At 39.0% G+C, this 17,455-nt stretch overlaps 1 protein-coding gene across 38 annotated transcripts in view; it reads right to left on the reverse strand.

Annotated features, from left to right (window-relative positions):
- The window catches only part of ANK3 (ankyrin 3), a 714,446-nt gene that overhangs the window by 152,795 nt on the left and 544,196 nt on the right, over positions 1 to 17,455 (reverse strand). For 33 of the 38 annotated variants that reach the window (XM_003312571.6, XM_063781818.1, XM_063781817.1 and 30 more), the window contains 5 exons: positions 17,115 to 17,312; positions 15,305 to 15,403; positions 14,923 to 15,021; positions 5,505 to 5,702; positions 114 to 212 (listed from right to left, as the gene is read on the reverse strand). In XM_003312571.6, coding sequence (XP_003312619.3) covers positions 114 to 212; positions 5,505 to 5,702; positions 14,923 to 15,021; positions 15,305 to 15,403; positions 17,115 to 17,312 — 693 coding nt within the window. The remainder of the gene's footprint in view (positions 1 to 113; positions 213 to 5,504; positions 5,703 to 14,922; positions 15,022 to 15,304; positions 15,404 to 17,114; positions 17,313 to 17,455) is intronic. The other 5 variants (XM_054659641.2, XM_024346390.3, XM_024346391.3 and 2 more) reach the window with 1 other exon arrangement.

Here is a 17,455-nt window from a genome sequence, read left to right on the forward strand (position 1 = left end):
GTAGAAAAGAGATGATTAAAGGGTTTGTTCTCCTGATACAGTTATAGTTTCTTTCTTACTGCAGTCACCAAATGGACACATTCTTTTCTGTGTGGCAAGGGAGGGCCGTATACCTTTGTCTGGGCATCCACATGAGCCCCTTGGTTTACGAGGACTTCTGCCACATTCACTCGATCTTCTTGAGCAGCCAAATGGAGTGGGGTCAGGCCACTCTGCAAAAGATTCAAAGGGCACAGTCATCATACAGGAAGGAATGTCACACACATAGCCATGTTTGAGAAACCATTTGTGAATTCTAAGATGGTAAGCCGAGAATTTCTATGTTAGAAAAAACCTATGGAATAAATTTATATGCTTGGGAGGCCGAGGCAGGTGGATCACATAAGCCCATGAGTTTGAGACCAGCCTGGCCAACATGGCGAGGCCCCATCTCTGCAAAAATTAGCCAGGTGCAGTGGCATGCACCTGTAGTCCCAGCTACTTGGGAGGCTAAGGCAGGAGAATTGTTTGAGCTCGGTAGGTGGAGGTTGCAGTGAGTTGAGATAGCGCCATTGCACTCCAGCCTTGGTGACAGGGGTGAATGAAACCTGTCTCAAAAAAAAAAATTACATGTTATACTGTCTTAGCACTGTGGCAACATGACTATCTGTAGGCTGCATGAAAAATTGTAGGCATACTCGAAAGTGTAAGAAATGGAGTGAGCCTTGTATACTCATCACAGACTTAGCAATTATCAAAGTTTTCCTATATTTGTTTCACCTATCCCTCTTTTTTCATTCATTTGTGGCAATATTAACACAAATCTAGACACTATAACATTTACCCCCATACATTTCAGTGTTCATCTCCAAAAATTAGACTCTTTTTTTTTTACAAAATTATGCAAGAGTTTTAACATATTGCCAATGCCACTAGCTTTACCAAAAATTATTTAAATGAATCTGTTTACAAAGTGAACACTGACATATGCTGATAATATTTTCTCCATATTAATTCCCAAGGTCTAATGAATATTTTCTGTATGTCACTCTGGGTAGGAAAGATTGCCTGTGAAATGTAATGTGAATGCAAGATCATGACAATTTCCAGGTCATTTAGATGATGTATGGATTGAACAAGACTGATACAGTATTTGAAACTAACCCTATTAGAGAATTTGCAGAACACATGGTTGCTCTTATGACCAAGAAAAAAAATTACTAAGATTATACTCTGGTTTTAAAAAACCTCTTTAAATTGTAAAGCATCTTTTATAATATTTAAGAGAAAGTGAGTTGGTGTTAGTGCTTTCAGATTTTTTGCTTTCATCCATTATGAGCACAGAAGTTAATATCTTAATCCTGGAAATCTTTTCTCCCCCTCTAGCATCTGTGCAATGAAAATATCAGCCTGTCCTATTTGTTAGAGGAAAGGAGGTAATCAAAGACAGTTTCAGGAAGAACACAGAGTCTTCTAGATGTGAAACATTATTTATTCAGGGGTTGCTATTCCATCAGAGCAATTATGGAACACAGAGAGAGTCAAGCTGGGACTTTTTAATAATGTTTATAGAATTTTGGAGGAAGCTCACTTGAACTGAATAAAGGGGGAAATGTGAAAAGGAGGACTGATGCATTCACTTGAAATTCAAGAAAAATAAGCCAGAGCCAAAATTGGCACCACCCAAACACTGACCTCATCACAGAACCATGTTCCGTGTTCTACTTCAGAGGAAATAATATTGTCAGCCACAACATTTTATGAGTGTCATGGTCACCTATTCTAAGTTTGAAACTTTTGACACTGAGGGTACTTTACTGAGTAGCTCTCAGCAAAGACTGAGAAATGTGTTGTGGGCACATGTTGTCCCCTCATGCTCCCATGTCTAGGTGCCTGCTGCTCACCTGGCTTACCCACTCACTGATGGAGTCACTTCAGGCTTCCCTGGTCTTTCTCTCTTCTCGTTTCAATAAAGGGCCAAGGTATTACATTTATGTGCAAACCTACTATGTGCTCACTTCTATTACAAATATCATAATCCTGCATTTAAACTCTGTTTTCTTGCTTGTCTTCCTCAAACCACTGTGAGCTTGTTGAGGCAAGTATTGTATCTTTGATTTTTATATAACCAGTGTCTAGTATCTAGCATTTAATCCACTCACTCATAGATTAAATCAGAGAAAAAAAATCAAACATTTTTCTTAGGTAGAACACTATAAATTATATAAATAACATTTTATTTTTATATTCTTGGTTATAATTTAAAAGATTTTAAAAAACAATATGAAGGTAACCACAGCCCTGTTTGAGTTCAGAAGTTACCTGTTAATCTTTTATGGCATTTTGATCATTGCTCATTTTAAAAATAGCACTTAGGGCCGGGCACAGTGGCTCACGTCTATAATCCCAGCACTTTGGGAGGCCAAGGCAGACGGATCCCCTGAGGTTGGGAGTTTGAGACCAGCCTGACCTACATGGAGAAACCCTGTCTCTACTAAAAATACAAAATTAGCTGGGAGTGGTGGTGCATGCCTGTAATCCCAGCTACTCAGGAGGCTGAGGCAGAAGAATCGCTTGCACCCTGGAGGCGGAGGTTGCAGTGAGCCAAGATTGCATCATTGCACTCCAGCCTGGGCAACAAGAATGAAATTCTGTCTCAAAAAAAAAAAAAAAAAAAAGTATTTATTTGAAACAGAGAAAACATCAAATTAAAATAGCAACAGCTCTGTTTAATATTCTTTCAGTTGTATAAAAAATATAAGCATTGGGGTCTGCAAAACCTATATGGGAAAATAGGAACATCAAAAGCAAAATTGAATCAAATCGAACACTAGCACCTCAACAATAACTTGGGGTTCATGATCATTTTTCCTTAAAAGTACTGGGAAAGTGCTGGTTACTAGTAAGAAAAAAGAAAGTAAAAACAATAAAGTGTTTAGTTCAACATAAATTATGAAAGCTAAATCTTTTTTAATAGTTACTTTTTGGCAAGGAAATAAAAGGTAGTGTTATGTGAGAAGAGGGAAAGGTAGGCAGGAGAAGGGAGGAGGGAACAGTGAGTAATTGATGCTTAAAACACTGGCAGCTCAGGAAAAACTGACAAAAACTGAGAGACAGTTCCTTATTGAATAATAAAAAGTTTTGCTGCTTTTCTGTTTTCATATCAGGGCATATTTAGTGCTTTATACTGAAAACGACAACGGAGAAAGGATGCAAGGATTTACAAATGCCTTCTTATTAGATAGTTTCTAATGAGAAGTTAGAAGTTAAAAGTATTAGAAGTTCTCGGAAGTTCCTTGAGTTCAACATGCTAATGGAAAGTCAGTTGATCTTTTAGAATTCCTTTAGGAATATCTCTGCTTGTGTATCATTTACTCAGGAAAGTGGCCAGAAATTTCCAGGTTTCCCTGGTTTGCTATATGTCTTTGAGTCTTCAGAATTCCTTTTGTTAATTTCCACTCTACTAAAACAAGCACTGAGAAAATTTTTGCCCTAAATATTTTTAGCTTAAAATCACTCTATGAGGCTAAGATGAATTCAAGGCTGGGCATATATTGTACCAGTTGGCTGCAGGATTTTGAAGAAACAAAGTCAGTCACACTGCAGTTTGGTATCAAACCTACTGGAAATATTCAATTTAAACCAATTGTGAAAGTACTACATTGTTTCTGGAAGAAATGATGAAATACAATATTATGGGCTCACAAGAGAAAATACACTCTGACACCAGCATGTGCTTCAATTTGGGAAACACAAGGTCCTCTTTGTCATAAAGACAAGTTGAGTTTTGAGGCAAGCCATTACAATTCTGGTCTCTAAATTGGTATATAAAACTATAGAAAATTCAAAAGATCAAACAAATCTTAACTATAATTACGATTATGAAATTGCTTTTTGATTCCCATTAATGCTGAGACATGCACTCCTAAAAGGAATGTTTAACAAGAAAAAAATAAAATTAAAAAAATGTGTTTGCTCTGTAATGACCAAAAAAGATTTTCACAATACTAAAACCAAAAAAAGATATCCCTGGTCTCCTGTATATGTCTTTTGGTCTACAGAATTTGTTAAATAATAACCTTGAGAATTCAGATTGTTATGGAGTAACCTTTTTCCAAAACTGTAAAAACTCCAAAATTAAAAAAACGATTTTTTCTTACTTAAAAGTGTTGAATGTTTTCTCAGTGTATCCTCAAAGCAACTCAAGAAGTCAGTATTGCTATCTCCATGTACTAAAGGACAAAACTGAGGCTCAGAGAGGTAATATAACTTGCCTAAATGACACAGGAAGAATCCAACTTAGGATTCAAACTCTCTGTGATTTCAAAACACAGGCACACGTGTTGAAAGTATTTAAATTACTTGTTATTTGTCAACATAAGACTATTGCTATTTTGCAACCCTACTCCAATATCTGAGCTAGGCCTGAGAAACATCACAGCTATGCCCACACCCAGCAGGCAGAAGAGAAGCTAAATGCCAGAGAGGGGAGGTTATCAGAATCTGAGGGCCCTTTTGTGTGGTTTCCTATTATCTGAAGATTTAGAAACACCTGTCTTGTGTTTTGGGCCAATCTTAATGAGCAATTCAGCAAACCTAAATTCTTTGATACATACAGGGAGAGGCAGTAACTTCATTAACAAGTTTCTGGTTAATTGTGGGCTGAACTTTCACTTTGCTTGACAAAACTCTAGTCTTTTCTTCATGAATAATGAGCATATCAAAGATGACAGCATGGGTGTTTGAAGAGTTTAGGGAACAGTCTTCACAAGTTCCTTCAAAATTGCCAACAACTTCTCCTATCTACTCCATAAAATAGCTACTCTAAATTTGTTATTAAAATGAACTCACGAAGGCAGCAATGTTTCCCATTTCTCTTTGTAACCTAGAGCTTAAAAACGGATGAGCAAGGAGCAGGACCCCAAACATGTTTGTGGAATAAAGCAAAGGGCTACAATTTGCAGCTTCTTATTTGCTATGTTATGGTGAAGTAACAATGGTGCTCTTTGAATTAACATTATAACAAAACTTTATGTTACTACAAAAACTTCCTGGACTTCATTTTTATGGCTATGTGTATATAGAGCCACTTCCATATACACTCATTGCCTAACTGAATTATCTGAATTATTTATTTACCATTATCTTTCTGTCTCTCTCTTTTTTTTTTTTTTTTAAAGAGACAGGGTCTCACTCTGTCACCCAGGCTGGAGTATAAAGAAGCAATCAGAGCTCACTGCAGCCTCCATCTTCTGGGCTTGAGCAGTCTACCCGCCTTGTCTTCCCAAAGTGCTAGGATTAAATGCCTGAGCCAGAGCAACTGGCGTATTGACCATTTTTCTTATTGTTTAAACAGATTGTTTCCAAATTTTTGCTCTGTTAAGTAACACTTTGGTAAACAACTTGGTGCAATATTACACTTAACACATCCTATTTGACCCAGATCTTCTGTGAATTCTTAGTGACCTTTCTGAGGGGTGAGGTTTTGGTGTGCTGCATGCTTTGTCAAGAAAGAAGTGGGTTACCTTATTGCTCAGGTTCACATTCGCATTTCTACCGAGGAGCAGCGACACCATGTCCACGTGCCCTTCCTGAGCTGCGAGATGGACGGAAGCAATTCCTTGCCGGGTAACTGCGTTGGCATCAGCACCATATTCCAGCAGAGTTGTCGCTATGTCCATCTGGTTCTTTTTGGCAGCGATGTGCAGTGGCGTATAACCATTCTGTCAACACAAATCACTTGGTCACATGCCCAGGAACAAGATAAAAATGTGCACAGTGCATTTTCAAATAGTTTATGTCTGTTTCTAGTGGTTTTCTATGATTGCTTAAGAAATCATGATTAAGTAAGCAAATACTGGTAAACCAAGTGGTACATGAATATAGTACCCTCATGTATCCTGCATTCCTAAGTAGGGAAAACATAATTTAATATGGACATTTTATTTATTTTATTTTATTTTATTTTATTTTTTGAGACAGTCTCACTCTTCACCCAGGCTGGAGTGCAGTGGCTGGATCTCGGCTGACTGCAAGCTCCACCTCCCGGGTTCACGCCATTCTCCTGCCTCAGCCTCCCGAGTAGCTGGGACTACAGGCGCCTGCCACCACGCCCGGCTAATTTTTTGTATTTTTAGTAGAGACAGGGTTTCACGGTGTTAGCCAGGATGGTCTCCATCTCCTGACCTCGTGATCCACCTGCCTCGGCATCCCAAAGTGTTGGGATTACAGGCGTGAGCCACTGCGCCCGGCTTAATATGGACATTTTAATCAAAAAGAGTTAGAGTATTATTGGTTTTCTAAAAGGAATATAAATTTCCCTTTTACAGGAAATTATGTTACAACATGCTCGATAATTACTTGCTTTATTTAAATTGAGGACAGGAGGAAGAAGCAACAAACAATCAGTTATCACTAGGGCATGTTCAGAGCCATTCATTCTTTTATTTAAAAAAATACCTTTAATTGCCATCTATTGCTTACAAGTTGAAATTTTTAATGTTCATGGAAGTTAAGACACTACCATCTCTCCTCATTTGGCCTTTTGATTTCCTCTTTTACAAAACCTGTCTTCATGCTGGTCTGTCATCCTGCATGTCCCCCAAACAGAATATAGTCTCATGTTTCTCTGTCTTGCCTTACTCTACAAGAATGCTTTTCCCCAACATGCCCAGCAGCCAGCATCTGTCAGCTGAAAATTCAGCTCAAGGGTCACACCCTCCATGAGGTTTTTTATTTCTTCCCATCCCTCAAGCCTCAACCCCTACCCCCAACCCTGACTGACTCTTACCAAAGTCCTGGGGACATTTAGTGGCACTCTTCTGTTTATTTATCTGTCCCCTCCTACTAAATATACATTTCTTAAGGGCATACATTGTGTTATATTTGTCTTTGTATCTCTCTAGTGCCTCACAATAACTGCCATGTATTAATTACACGAAGAAAGGAATCCTCAGGTTTTGAATCAAGAGTACTAGAGCTTTCAGCATATTCTGGCATCCTTTTCTTGGCTGACCCCTGATACCCAGAGAGAGACAATCAAGATTCCCTTGATAAACTGTTAGTCAGCTGTGCCTCAGGAGCCATCAGGGTCTTCTGCCCCAAGAAAGAGTTTTGGGGGATGTTGCCCTGGTTCACAGTCACTTACAAGAAGTGTAAGATTACACTTTGACATGGACATAAACCTGAGTATGTAAAATATGCTAACGACAAATCAGAATGATTTTTTTCCATGGACAGGAAGATTTAGAAAAAGAAAATGAATCTAAGAATTTATATTTGGAAGTACGATCCAAATCTTGACAATGGATCAGTCACAATCTTTTTGAGCCATGTGGAAGGATCACAAACAACACAGAGGGTTTTGAGGGGCTGCTGCACCCAGTACTCAGCCATCCTGCTGCAATGACCCTCACATTTAAGTCACTGGCATGTCCAAGTCCAACAGCATTCCTCACTTGACAAATCCTTATATCAACCCATGGAAGTGGAAATGTCACTTCTAGACTCTTCTGAAACTAGCCTCTGCCAAACTGGATGAGCCAGGGTAAAAGAAGATTTTATATCCCTATTTTTAATTTTGACCTATTGCCATCTGAAAACCCCAGCTGCCCTGAGAAGCATTTGGCCCTCTGCTGGGACACACCCTTCAGAGACCGATGCCCTCAGAGCCAAATGCAGAGCTTTGGTCTGAGCCCAATGCTACAATGAGTGACCAGCATAAAAGAGAAAATTCACAAAGCAGCACTAAAATAGGAAATATAATTAGTCAATGTGTCTAACACTAACCTAACTACTTCGAGTGGTAAAGGGAAGATAAACTCAGAATTTAGCTTCTTATCATGCATCTTCTCTCTTTTTGCTTTTGCTATTGACATAATATTCAGGTTAGTCACTTCTCAACCCCCTAACAAGGTAAGGCAGCTCAAACATGAAAATCTTATTTACTTCTAATGCCACCAAAAAGAATCCTATGTCCTAAAAAAATGTTTTAATCAAGAGAGCTGTGGCAGTCAGGCATGGCGGTGCATGCCTGTAGTCTCAGCTACTTTAGAGGCTGAGCCAGGAGGATCACTTGAGCTCAGGAGCTCGAGACCACCCTGAGCAACACAGGGAGAGCCTGTCTTTAAAACTCTGAGAGAGACAGTGAGACAGATACAGGGAGAGACAGAGACAGAGAGAGAGACAGACAGAGACAGACTCAGCTCTGTAATATATGCCAATTACAGACAAATTACTATTATTGCTCAAGGATTTATCTTGAGCTCCTTACCTGAGATACAAAGGAAAGTATAAAGCAAGGGAAAAGTGACTCAGGTATTATTTTAGTATGAAAAGTTAATCTCAGAAAGACTTAAGAAATATCTTCAAATAATAAGCATATTTATCTTGAGGCTTATAATGAATTTTCTAAATTTTCTAAGTTGTTTCTACTTTGTGAAAAGTAAAAATGATTCTCACTTGCCACACTAAGAAAGGCAGATGCATCTATCAAAAGAAAAATTCAACGGGGAGTGATTCAACTGTAGAATAATTCTGACCTACAGGGTTTTTTCCCTCATGATATAGAGGACCAAGTGCTTGCCACATGTGCTTTTGCATTTCAAAATTAAAATAAAAGCAAATGCAATTTGAAATTATCAAAAGTAATATATAGCATTTAAATCATATTTTAATTTTTTTCAAGAACTTTCACAAATATACTGATCCATATCAATAGATATGTTGCACATTTTATGGAAGAGAAACCTGATAAATAATACTTAAAGCTCACTATCTCTTCTACAATTAGTATCCAGGTTATGCCTGAACTCAAGCCAATCCTCTTGCCAGCATAAGGTCCTGCCACAGGAAATAGATTGGACTAAAATAGATTAGAGCTGCCCATCTACTTTTCAGTACCCCAATTTCCTGAAACCTCATCACATTTCTAGGACATGTATGAGTAAGACAATACATTGGCAATTTTAAAAAAGAGAAGAAAGGAGAAGAAAGGGTAAGAAGAAGGCATCACATGCTCTAAGAAAAAGGACAAAGGATGTGATTTGATGATGAGTTAACATTGAGGTTGCTGCTGTCACATCCATATGGTAATCATGCCCTATTGAGGCTCTGTACCTTATCTCTCACCACTGCCAGAATTCAGGAATGCCTGAGCTTCCCTGGAGTAAAGAAGGCAGATTGCCTACTCTGTATTTATTCTCCTTCCTTTCTTAGTGAAAACAAACAAACAAACCCCAAACCAAAACACAAAAAATAAAAGCAAAACAAAACAGACAAACTTCTCTGGTAGTGTGCTTAGCACTATTTCTCAACCTTTTTTTGCACATAGAAGTGGCCAGTGGGGTGTAAGGAGATGTGGTTTGGCGGAACTTCTGGGAAAGCCTTGTTGTGCTGACTTTCTTGCTGTCTGTGGCTTGAAAGTAAATTTGGCAACCCAGTCAACAGTCTTTGGAGGGAAAAGCCAAAGATTCACTGCAATTCCTGTTAAAATATCAACCTCATTTTTCACAGAATTAGAAAAAGCAATCCTAAAATTCATACGGAACCAAAAGGGAGCCCAAATAGCTAAAGCAATCCTAAGCAAAAAGAACAAAGTTGGAGGCATCATATTACCTAACTTTAAATTATACTACAAGGCTATAGTAACCAAAACAGCATGGCACTGGTATAGAAATAAATGCATAGATCAGTGGAACAGAACAGAAAACTCACAAGAAAAGCCACATTCCTCCAGCCAACTAATCTTTGACAAAGTTAACAAAAATAAACACAGAGAAAAGGACATCCTATTCAATAAATGGTGCTAGGAAAATTTGATAGCCAGATGAAGGAGAATGAAACTGGACCCATAACTCTCACCGTATACAAAAATTAACTCAAGATAGAATAAAGACTTAAATGTAATACCTGAAATCATATGAACTCTAGAAGAAACCATAAGAAAAACTCTTTTGGGCATTGAACTAGGGAAAAAATTCACGACTAAGACCTCAAAATCAAATGCAGCAAGTCAAAAAATAGACAAATGGGACTTAAGTAAACTAAAAAGCTTCTGCATAGCAAAAGAGATAATCAACAGAGTGAACAGGTACCATATAGAATGGGAGAAAATATTCACAACTATGCATCTCACAAAGAACTAATATCCAGGATTTATGAGGAACTCAACTCAACAAGAAAAAAAAAATCCATTAAAAAGAAGGCAAAGGACACGAACAGACATTTTGTGAAAGAAGACCCACAAATGGCCAAGAAGCATATGAAAAAATGATCGTCATCACTAATCATCAGAGAAATGCAAATCAAAACCACAATTAGATACCATCTCACACCAATCCAAATGGCTACTATGAGAAGTCAAAAATAATAGATGCTGGTGAGGATGCAGAGAAAAGGAAATGCTTATACACTGTTAGTAGGAATGTAAATTAATATAACCTTTAAGGACAATTGTAAGGAGATACCTCAAAGAACTAAAAATAGAACTACCTTTGATCCAGCAATCCTACCACTGGTTAGATACCGCTGGTTAGGTATTTCCCAAAGGAAATAAATCATTATATCAAAAAAGATACTTGCACTCGTATGTTTATTGCAGCACCATTCACAATAGCAAAGTCCTGTAAAATCAACCTTTGTGTCTACCAATGGATGATTAGATAAAGAATATGTGAATATGTGGGATATATACATTTTATTCTTTTTTATTTATTTATTTTTTTGAGACCGAGTCTTGCTCTGTCACCCAGGCTGGAGTGCAGTGGCGCGATCTTGGCTCACTGCAACCTCTGCCTCCCGGGTTTCAGTGATTCTCCTGCCTCAGCCTCCTGAGTAGCTGGCCACCATGTCCAGCTAATTTTTGTATTTTTAGTAGAGAAGGGGTTTCACCATGTTGGCCAGGATGGTCTCCATCTCCTGACCTCGTGATCCACCCGCCTCAGTCTTCCAAAGTAGTGGGATTACAGGCGTGAGCCACCGCACCCGGCCTATTTTATTTGTTTTTATAGCTGAGTAGTATCCCATGGTGCGTGTGTGTGTGTATACAGATATATATACATACATAGAGTAGTATTCCATGGTACGCACATATTGCATACCATGTGTGTATGTGTGTGTATATATATATGTATATACTATATGTTTATAGCTGAGTGGACTATTACTCAGCTATAAAGTCTTGTTTGACAAATATAAAGCTGGAAATAAATTGTATATAATTATATATAATTATAATATATACAATTTATGTGGGTGTATACATATATACCAACACACATAAATACACACACACACCCCATGGAATACTACTCAGCTATAAAAAAGAATACAATTATGTCTTTTGCAGCAACACAGATGAAACTGGAGGCCATTATCTTCAGTAAAATAACTGAGAAAGTCAAATACTGCATGTTCTTGCCTGAAAGCGAGAGCTAAATGTGTGCACATGGACATAGAGAGTGGAATAATAGACATTGGAGACTTGGAAAGGTGGGACGGTAGGAGTGGGGTGAGGGACAAGGAATTCTCTAATGGGTACAATGTACACATTTTGGGTGATGGTTACACTAAAAGCCCTGTCTTCAGCACTAAGTGACATATCCATGTAACACAACTGCACTTGTACCCCCAAATTGATTTTTTAAAAAGTCACAGGGAACTTGCCTCAACACCCTATATCAACATCAACAACTGCCCTGTCTACCTCCTGTTTGTGCCATGAGAAAATGGAGGCTCATCAATTTAAACCATTGTAGCTAGGACTTTTTTTTTTTTTCCTAGCAGATAAAGCCAATACCTAAAATTATATGACTGGCTTTGCTTAAGATTAAAGTCTAGAAAAAGTTCCTGACCAGTACCACTGCCCTGAAGACAAGGATTATTGGACATGTGCCAGAGATGGCATTACCCAGGCTCTTATGGAGGCAATTGTGTATGGAAATGAGAATCAATGTCCCATTAGAAAAGCCTGTGTTTAATTGACTATAAAAATATGCCTGAGGCTAATGGAATGTTATAAAGAATTATTTAAAGGATTGCTTTTCTTTTCAAATCTTTGTAAAGGATGTTTTGCAGATAGAGAACTATGAATACTAAGTCTTGTTTGACAAATGTAAAGGAGAAATCAATTAGGAATGTACCAACTATTGCCCTGTTTAAGAGTTATTTGTGGGCCTAGCACAGTAGCTCATGCCTGTAATCCCAACATTTTGGGAGGCCAAGGAGGGCAGATCACCTGAGGTCAGGAGTTCAAGACCAGCTGGCCAACATGGAGAAACCCCATCTCTACTAAAAATACAAAAATTAGCTGGGTATGGTGGTACATGCCTGTAGTCTCATCTATTTGGGAGGCTGAGGCAGGAGAATTGCTTCAACCTGGGAGGCGGAGGTTGCAGTGAGCCGAGATCATGCCACTGCCCTCCAGTCTGGGTGACAAAAAAAAAAAAAAATTATTTGTGAGTAGAAAGAGAGATTGGAGTCATTTGCTGCACTTACTGCTTTATAACTTTGGTCAATTTTACACTGCTTTTTGTGCCAAAATTTTTATTCTCATCCAAGGAAAAAATAGTTCACTTACTAATTATTTACTTGTTATCTATGAAGGACTTGGGGTTATTTATACATAAGAAAAGTAGGGGCTGGGCAACGTAGCTCACCCCTGTAATCCCAGTACTTTGGGAGGCCAAGGTAGGAGGATCACTTGAGGTTGCGAGTTTGAGACTAACCTGGCCAACACAGTGAAACCCTGTCTCTACTGAAAATACAAAAATTAGCTGGGCGTGGTGGCACACACCTGTAATCCCAGCTACTTGGGAGGCTGAGGCAGGAGAATCGCTTGAACCCAGGAGGCAGAGGTTGCAGTGAGCCAAGATTGTGCCACTGCACTCCAGCCTGGGTGACAGAGCGAGACTCCGTCTCAAAAAAAAGGAAGAAAAAGAAAGAGAAAAAGAAAAGTAGCCCACAAGCACAGAGGTAAAAATGAAATGAAATAAAATGTACAACCATTAAATTCCTTACAAATTTTTCTCCTTAAAATTATGCTAAAATACACATAACAAAATTTCCCATTTAAAGCATTTTCCAGTGTACAGGTCAGTAGTATTAACTACTGTGAATTCACATTGTTCTCCAACCATCACTATTATCCATCTGCAGAACTTTTTAGTCTTCCTAATTGAGACTCTATATCCATTAAACATTAACTCCCCATTCCCTTCTCCCTCTACCCTTGACATCCACCATCCTCTGTCTGTCTCTATAAATTTGACTACTCTATATACATCATATAAGTAGAATCATACATTTGTCCTTTTGTGACTGGCTTACTTAGCACAATGTCTTCAAGATTCTTCCATGTATTATAGTAGAGTATGTCAGAATTTCCTTCCTTTTAAAGACTAAATAATATTCCTTTGTGTGTATATGCACAGTGAGTATATGCCTTCATCCATCAATGAATATTTGCATTGTTTCCACCTTTTGGCTATCATGAATAATGCTGCTGTCTTTTTTTAAGTTAAAGTTTTATCAAGTCACATTGTGGTTTTGTAATAGAAAGAATGTTTGTCAGGGTCAGAAATTGTGGAGGGGAAAGCTACATTTAGATTAAAAGCAAGTTTGGGAGTTTGATTTTGAATTTTAGATTTCACTGGGTATAATTCTGGAGAGGATGGGGCAGAAAATGATCGAAAGTTTCCAGGAAGAAATATCTGTCGAAGATAAGATACTCTCTAAATGGAGAGAGTACCGAAAACTTGATCTCTTAGGGTATCTAAAGTAATCTAGAACCCCAGTTCATTCATCTGTGTATACAACGATGTGATCTAAATATTAGGTTTAAAGGAGAGCACTGCAGCTGCCCCAACATGGATTAGCAAATCAAAGATGTAAAAAGCATAAGGGAGGCCGGGCGCGGTGTGTCACGCCTGTAATTCCAGCACTTTGGGAGGCCAAGGTGGGTGGATCACAAGGTCAGGAGATCGAGACCATCCTGGCTACGGTGAAACCCGGTCCCTACCAAAAATACAAAAAATTAGCCAGGTGTGGTGGCAGGTGCCTGTAGTCCCAGCTACTCGGGAGGCTGAGGCAGGAGAATGGCGTGAACCCGGGAGGCGGAGCTTGCAGAGAGCCGAGATTGCGCCACTGCACTCCAGCCTGGGAGACAGAGCTAGTCTCCGTCTCCCTCCAAAAAAAAAAAAAAAAAAAGCATAAGGATCATAAGGGATACTCAATGGTCCTCCAACCAATAGTGTTTAGCGAAATAACTGAACAACACCGAAATGGTTTGCATCATTTCAGTGTTCTCTGATCATAGCCACCTGCTCAACAATAGGAAGCTTATTAAACCAATAGCACTCTATTAACCTGTCTTTAAGGAAGCTCTTCTTTATGATTTGTCCCTCAAATTAGATTACTAAAATAATAATATAGCTATATCCCCACTCAGTTTCTCTTTTCTCAGAAATCTAAGTTGTCTACTGATCAAAAAGGCCCTAACAATAAAGATCCTCCTTAGCAATAATAAAAACACACATGTAAAACCTCTCAACCTATTTTACTAAACGCAAATAAACAACTTGAAGGCAATTATGTGGCCAGAAAAATGTAACACATATTTCATAATTCTGACAAATCAGAACTTTCTTACTTCCTCAGGCTGTGCTTATGTTTTTCATCTGGCTAAAGAGTGTTCCAGCTCTCCTTCCGCCAGGAGGCCCTGGATTGCCAAAGACAATCAACTGACAAGTAAATATCTCCTGAGCATCTACCATATTAGCAGACTAAATCACTGAAGGCACAGATGTCCTAAGGTGCTTCTATTTCTGTGATTTTTTAGTGGTGCCTAAACTAGGAGGGTGCTCCTGCTGAAGCAGAAGTAGATGTGCAGATAGAGACTGATAGACCTTACCCATCAGTCTCCTTAGGCTGTGGAATTATAGGTACCTTTGCGGCTGCGTGAGGTGAGGCTCCTTGGTCCAAAAGCAGGAGGGCCACTTTCTGATTATCGTAATGTGCAGCTACATGCAGTGGTGTTAGCCCGCTCTGAAAACACGTGCAGAAACAACAACCAGTGTCAAAGGTGTCTTAAAACCAGAGGCTTAGATTGAGGAAATGAAATTAGATTGGATACGACATAGGGCATATTTACATTCCGGTTTCCACAGTACTTGGACCCCAGCATTTACCTTTTATTTCCCAAGTGCTCTTCATCCTAGTGGGACTTAAATATTTAGTTATAATTTGAGTGGCTATTAGTGAATATTAGCAAGGGTGTATTTTGTTATCGTGGAAGTGGCCTGCTTCAGGCTGGCTGGTGACCTCTTACCTTCCCAGCAGCATCTGGAGATGCACTTTTCTGTAGCAGGAGATTGGCGACTTCAAGCTTTCCATATTTTGCTGCCACATGAAGAGGAGTAAATCCTTTCTGAAAAAAAAAGAAACATAAAAATAATGAACAATAGAAATGACATAAGGAAAACACACACAAAACCCAAACCAAACAACAAACAAACAAAAAGATATGACATAAGGGCACTGCTTTCCAGAACTGATTAATTATTCTATTGATGATGAGCAGTGAAGTCTGCATTTAAAATCCAAGACTCATAGATAAGAGTTCAAGAGCCTTCTTATCGACAGGGTGTGAGCATAACATACCAGGATACCTAATCTTTCTCCCTTCTGCCGACTGAGCCATGACATGCTATTGGTTCTGGAAGTCTTCAGGTATCTCACCAGGATGAAGTTGGAGAGCTGGATCTGGGGCTTATTCTAGGGCTGTTTTCAGAGTTTATATTGTGGGAAGAATAAGTTACAGGGTCCCAGACTCAGTTTGGAGGGCTTGGGAAAATCCAGGGCAAGTCTGAACCTCTCACAATCTCACATCACCAGACCAGCCACTTTTCTTCTTTCCCTGTTTCTCCATGTATACACAATCCTTATGTGTCCTCTAGTCTTCAGGAGGAGGGATCAGAAATTCTCTCATCTTTGCCACCAGAGGTGAACTGAATAATGACATGGTTTTAGAATGACGACGCCTATTCTGTAGGTGAACTGAATAATGACACATGGACAAATACGCAACACCTGGATATTAATAGCTGAGTGGCTGGCTCCCTCAGACTTCCAACTCCTACAAGAATCTGTGTATCAACCAGCCAATCAGCACACTGTTGTGGGGGTCCCAATCATGAGTCAGGGATTACGGGGTCATCAGCACATTTGACCTCATGAGACTACAGCAAACTAAAAGGAATGTGCAGCTGGTATGGTGAAATGTCTGAATACTCAAGACCCTATCACCCATTATTCTGTTTCGCATCAAATGAGCTTCCTGAACTTGCATCTCAACTCTACCGAAGATCCCAAAGAATCACAGGAAATGAAATTTGAGGTAGTCATCATTTATCCTGATAGTTTTCTATTTGTAATTGTCTTCTATATTGATTACACATTAATCTTTCTTATCTGCATCCAAATAAAAGAGTGCAGTACCAGTTACTAGCTTTGGAAGATGCGCCACAAGCCAATTCATCTTGCTATCACACTTGCAAGGCTTATGTAGTATCACAAAAAAAATGAGCTCCAAATTTTGCATTCTGCACATGCAGAACAACTGTTTATGTTAGGGTATTACTCTAAGGCATCAGAGTTGAGATAAAAATAAATCAAACCATAAATCAGACAAGACAATAATGACACAAAAAAGAACAAGAACAAACAAAAACAACCCCAAGAAAAATTCACTGCCAGTTTTACAAGTATTATAAAAGCATCTACCAACCGAGCTGTGATAATGTGGTTTGTGTGCTTGGCCTGAGCATTTTGCTAATCTGTAGCTCTGTTTTTAAACTACCATTTAAGGCCACCAAATAATTTACAAGAAATCTGACTCTGGATATCAGTAAGGTTTCATTGGAAGATAACATACTAAGAAACTTAAGGCAAAAAACCCCCCACAAAATACTACCAGTTACCCTCTCCCACCACAGAGCTTTGCTGGCCATATTAATGACTACCGTGGGATCGCAAGAATAGATGCTGTTGTGCAGCTTCTGGACCTGTTGCTATGCTGGGAAACATAAGGAAGATGTATTTGGGGGGACAGAGCAGGATTCTGAGATTTGCTTTCATACCTTTGTTGTTATAGATAAAGATGCTCCATGATCCAAAAGGAACGCGGCCACATCCTCATGCCCCTCTCGGGCGGAAAGGTGAAGTGGGGTGTACCCAGAAGTTGTGGCTGCATTTGGAGATGCCCCTTGCTGCAATAGCTGTTGTACTATGTCTGCTTTCCCCAGGCGGGCTGAAATGTGGAGTGGGGTTTGGTCATCCTAAACAGCAAGGTAGAAATGTAAGGCTGATGAGCTGAGGAAACAATGGTGCCTTTATGAAAAATTCAGGGAATATTAGCTGCTTGATGTAAGAGGTACAATCAACTTTTTGAGTCAATGCTAAAAAAACTCATTTGTCTTTT

Source organism: Pan troglodytes, chromosome 8 (assembly GCF_028858775.2).
Source record: "Pan troglodytes isolate AG18354 chromosome 8, NHGRI_mPanTro3-v2.0_pri, whole genome shotgun sequence".
Lineage (NCBI taxonomy): Eukaryota > Metazoa > Chordata > Mammalia > Primates > Hominidae > Pan > Pan troglodytes.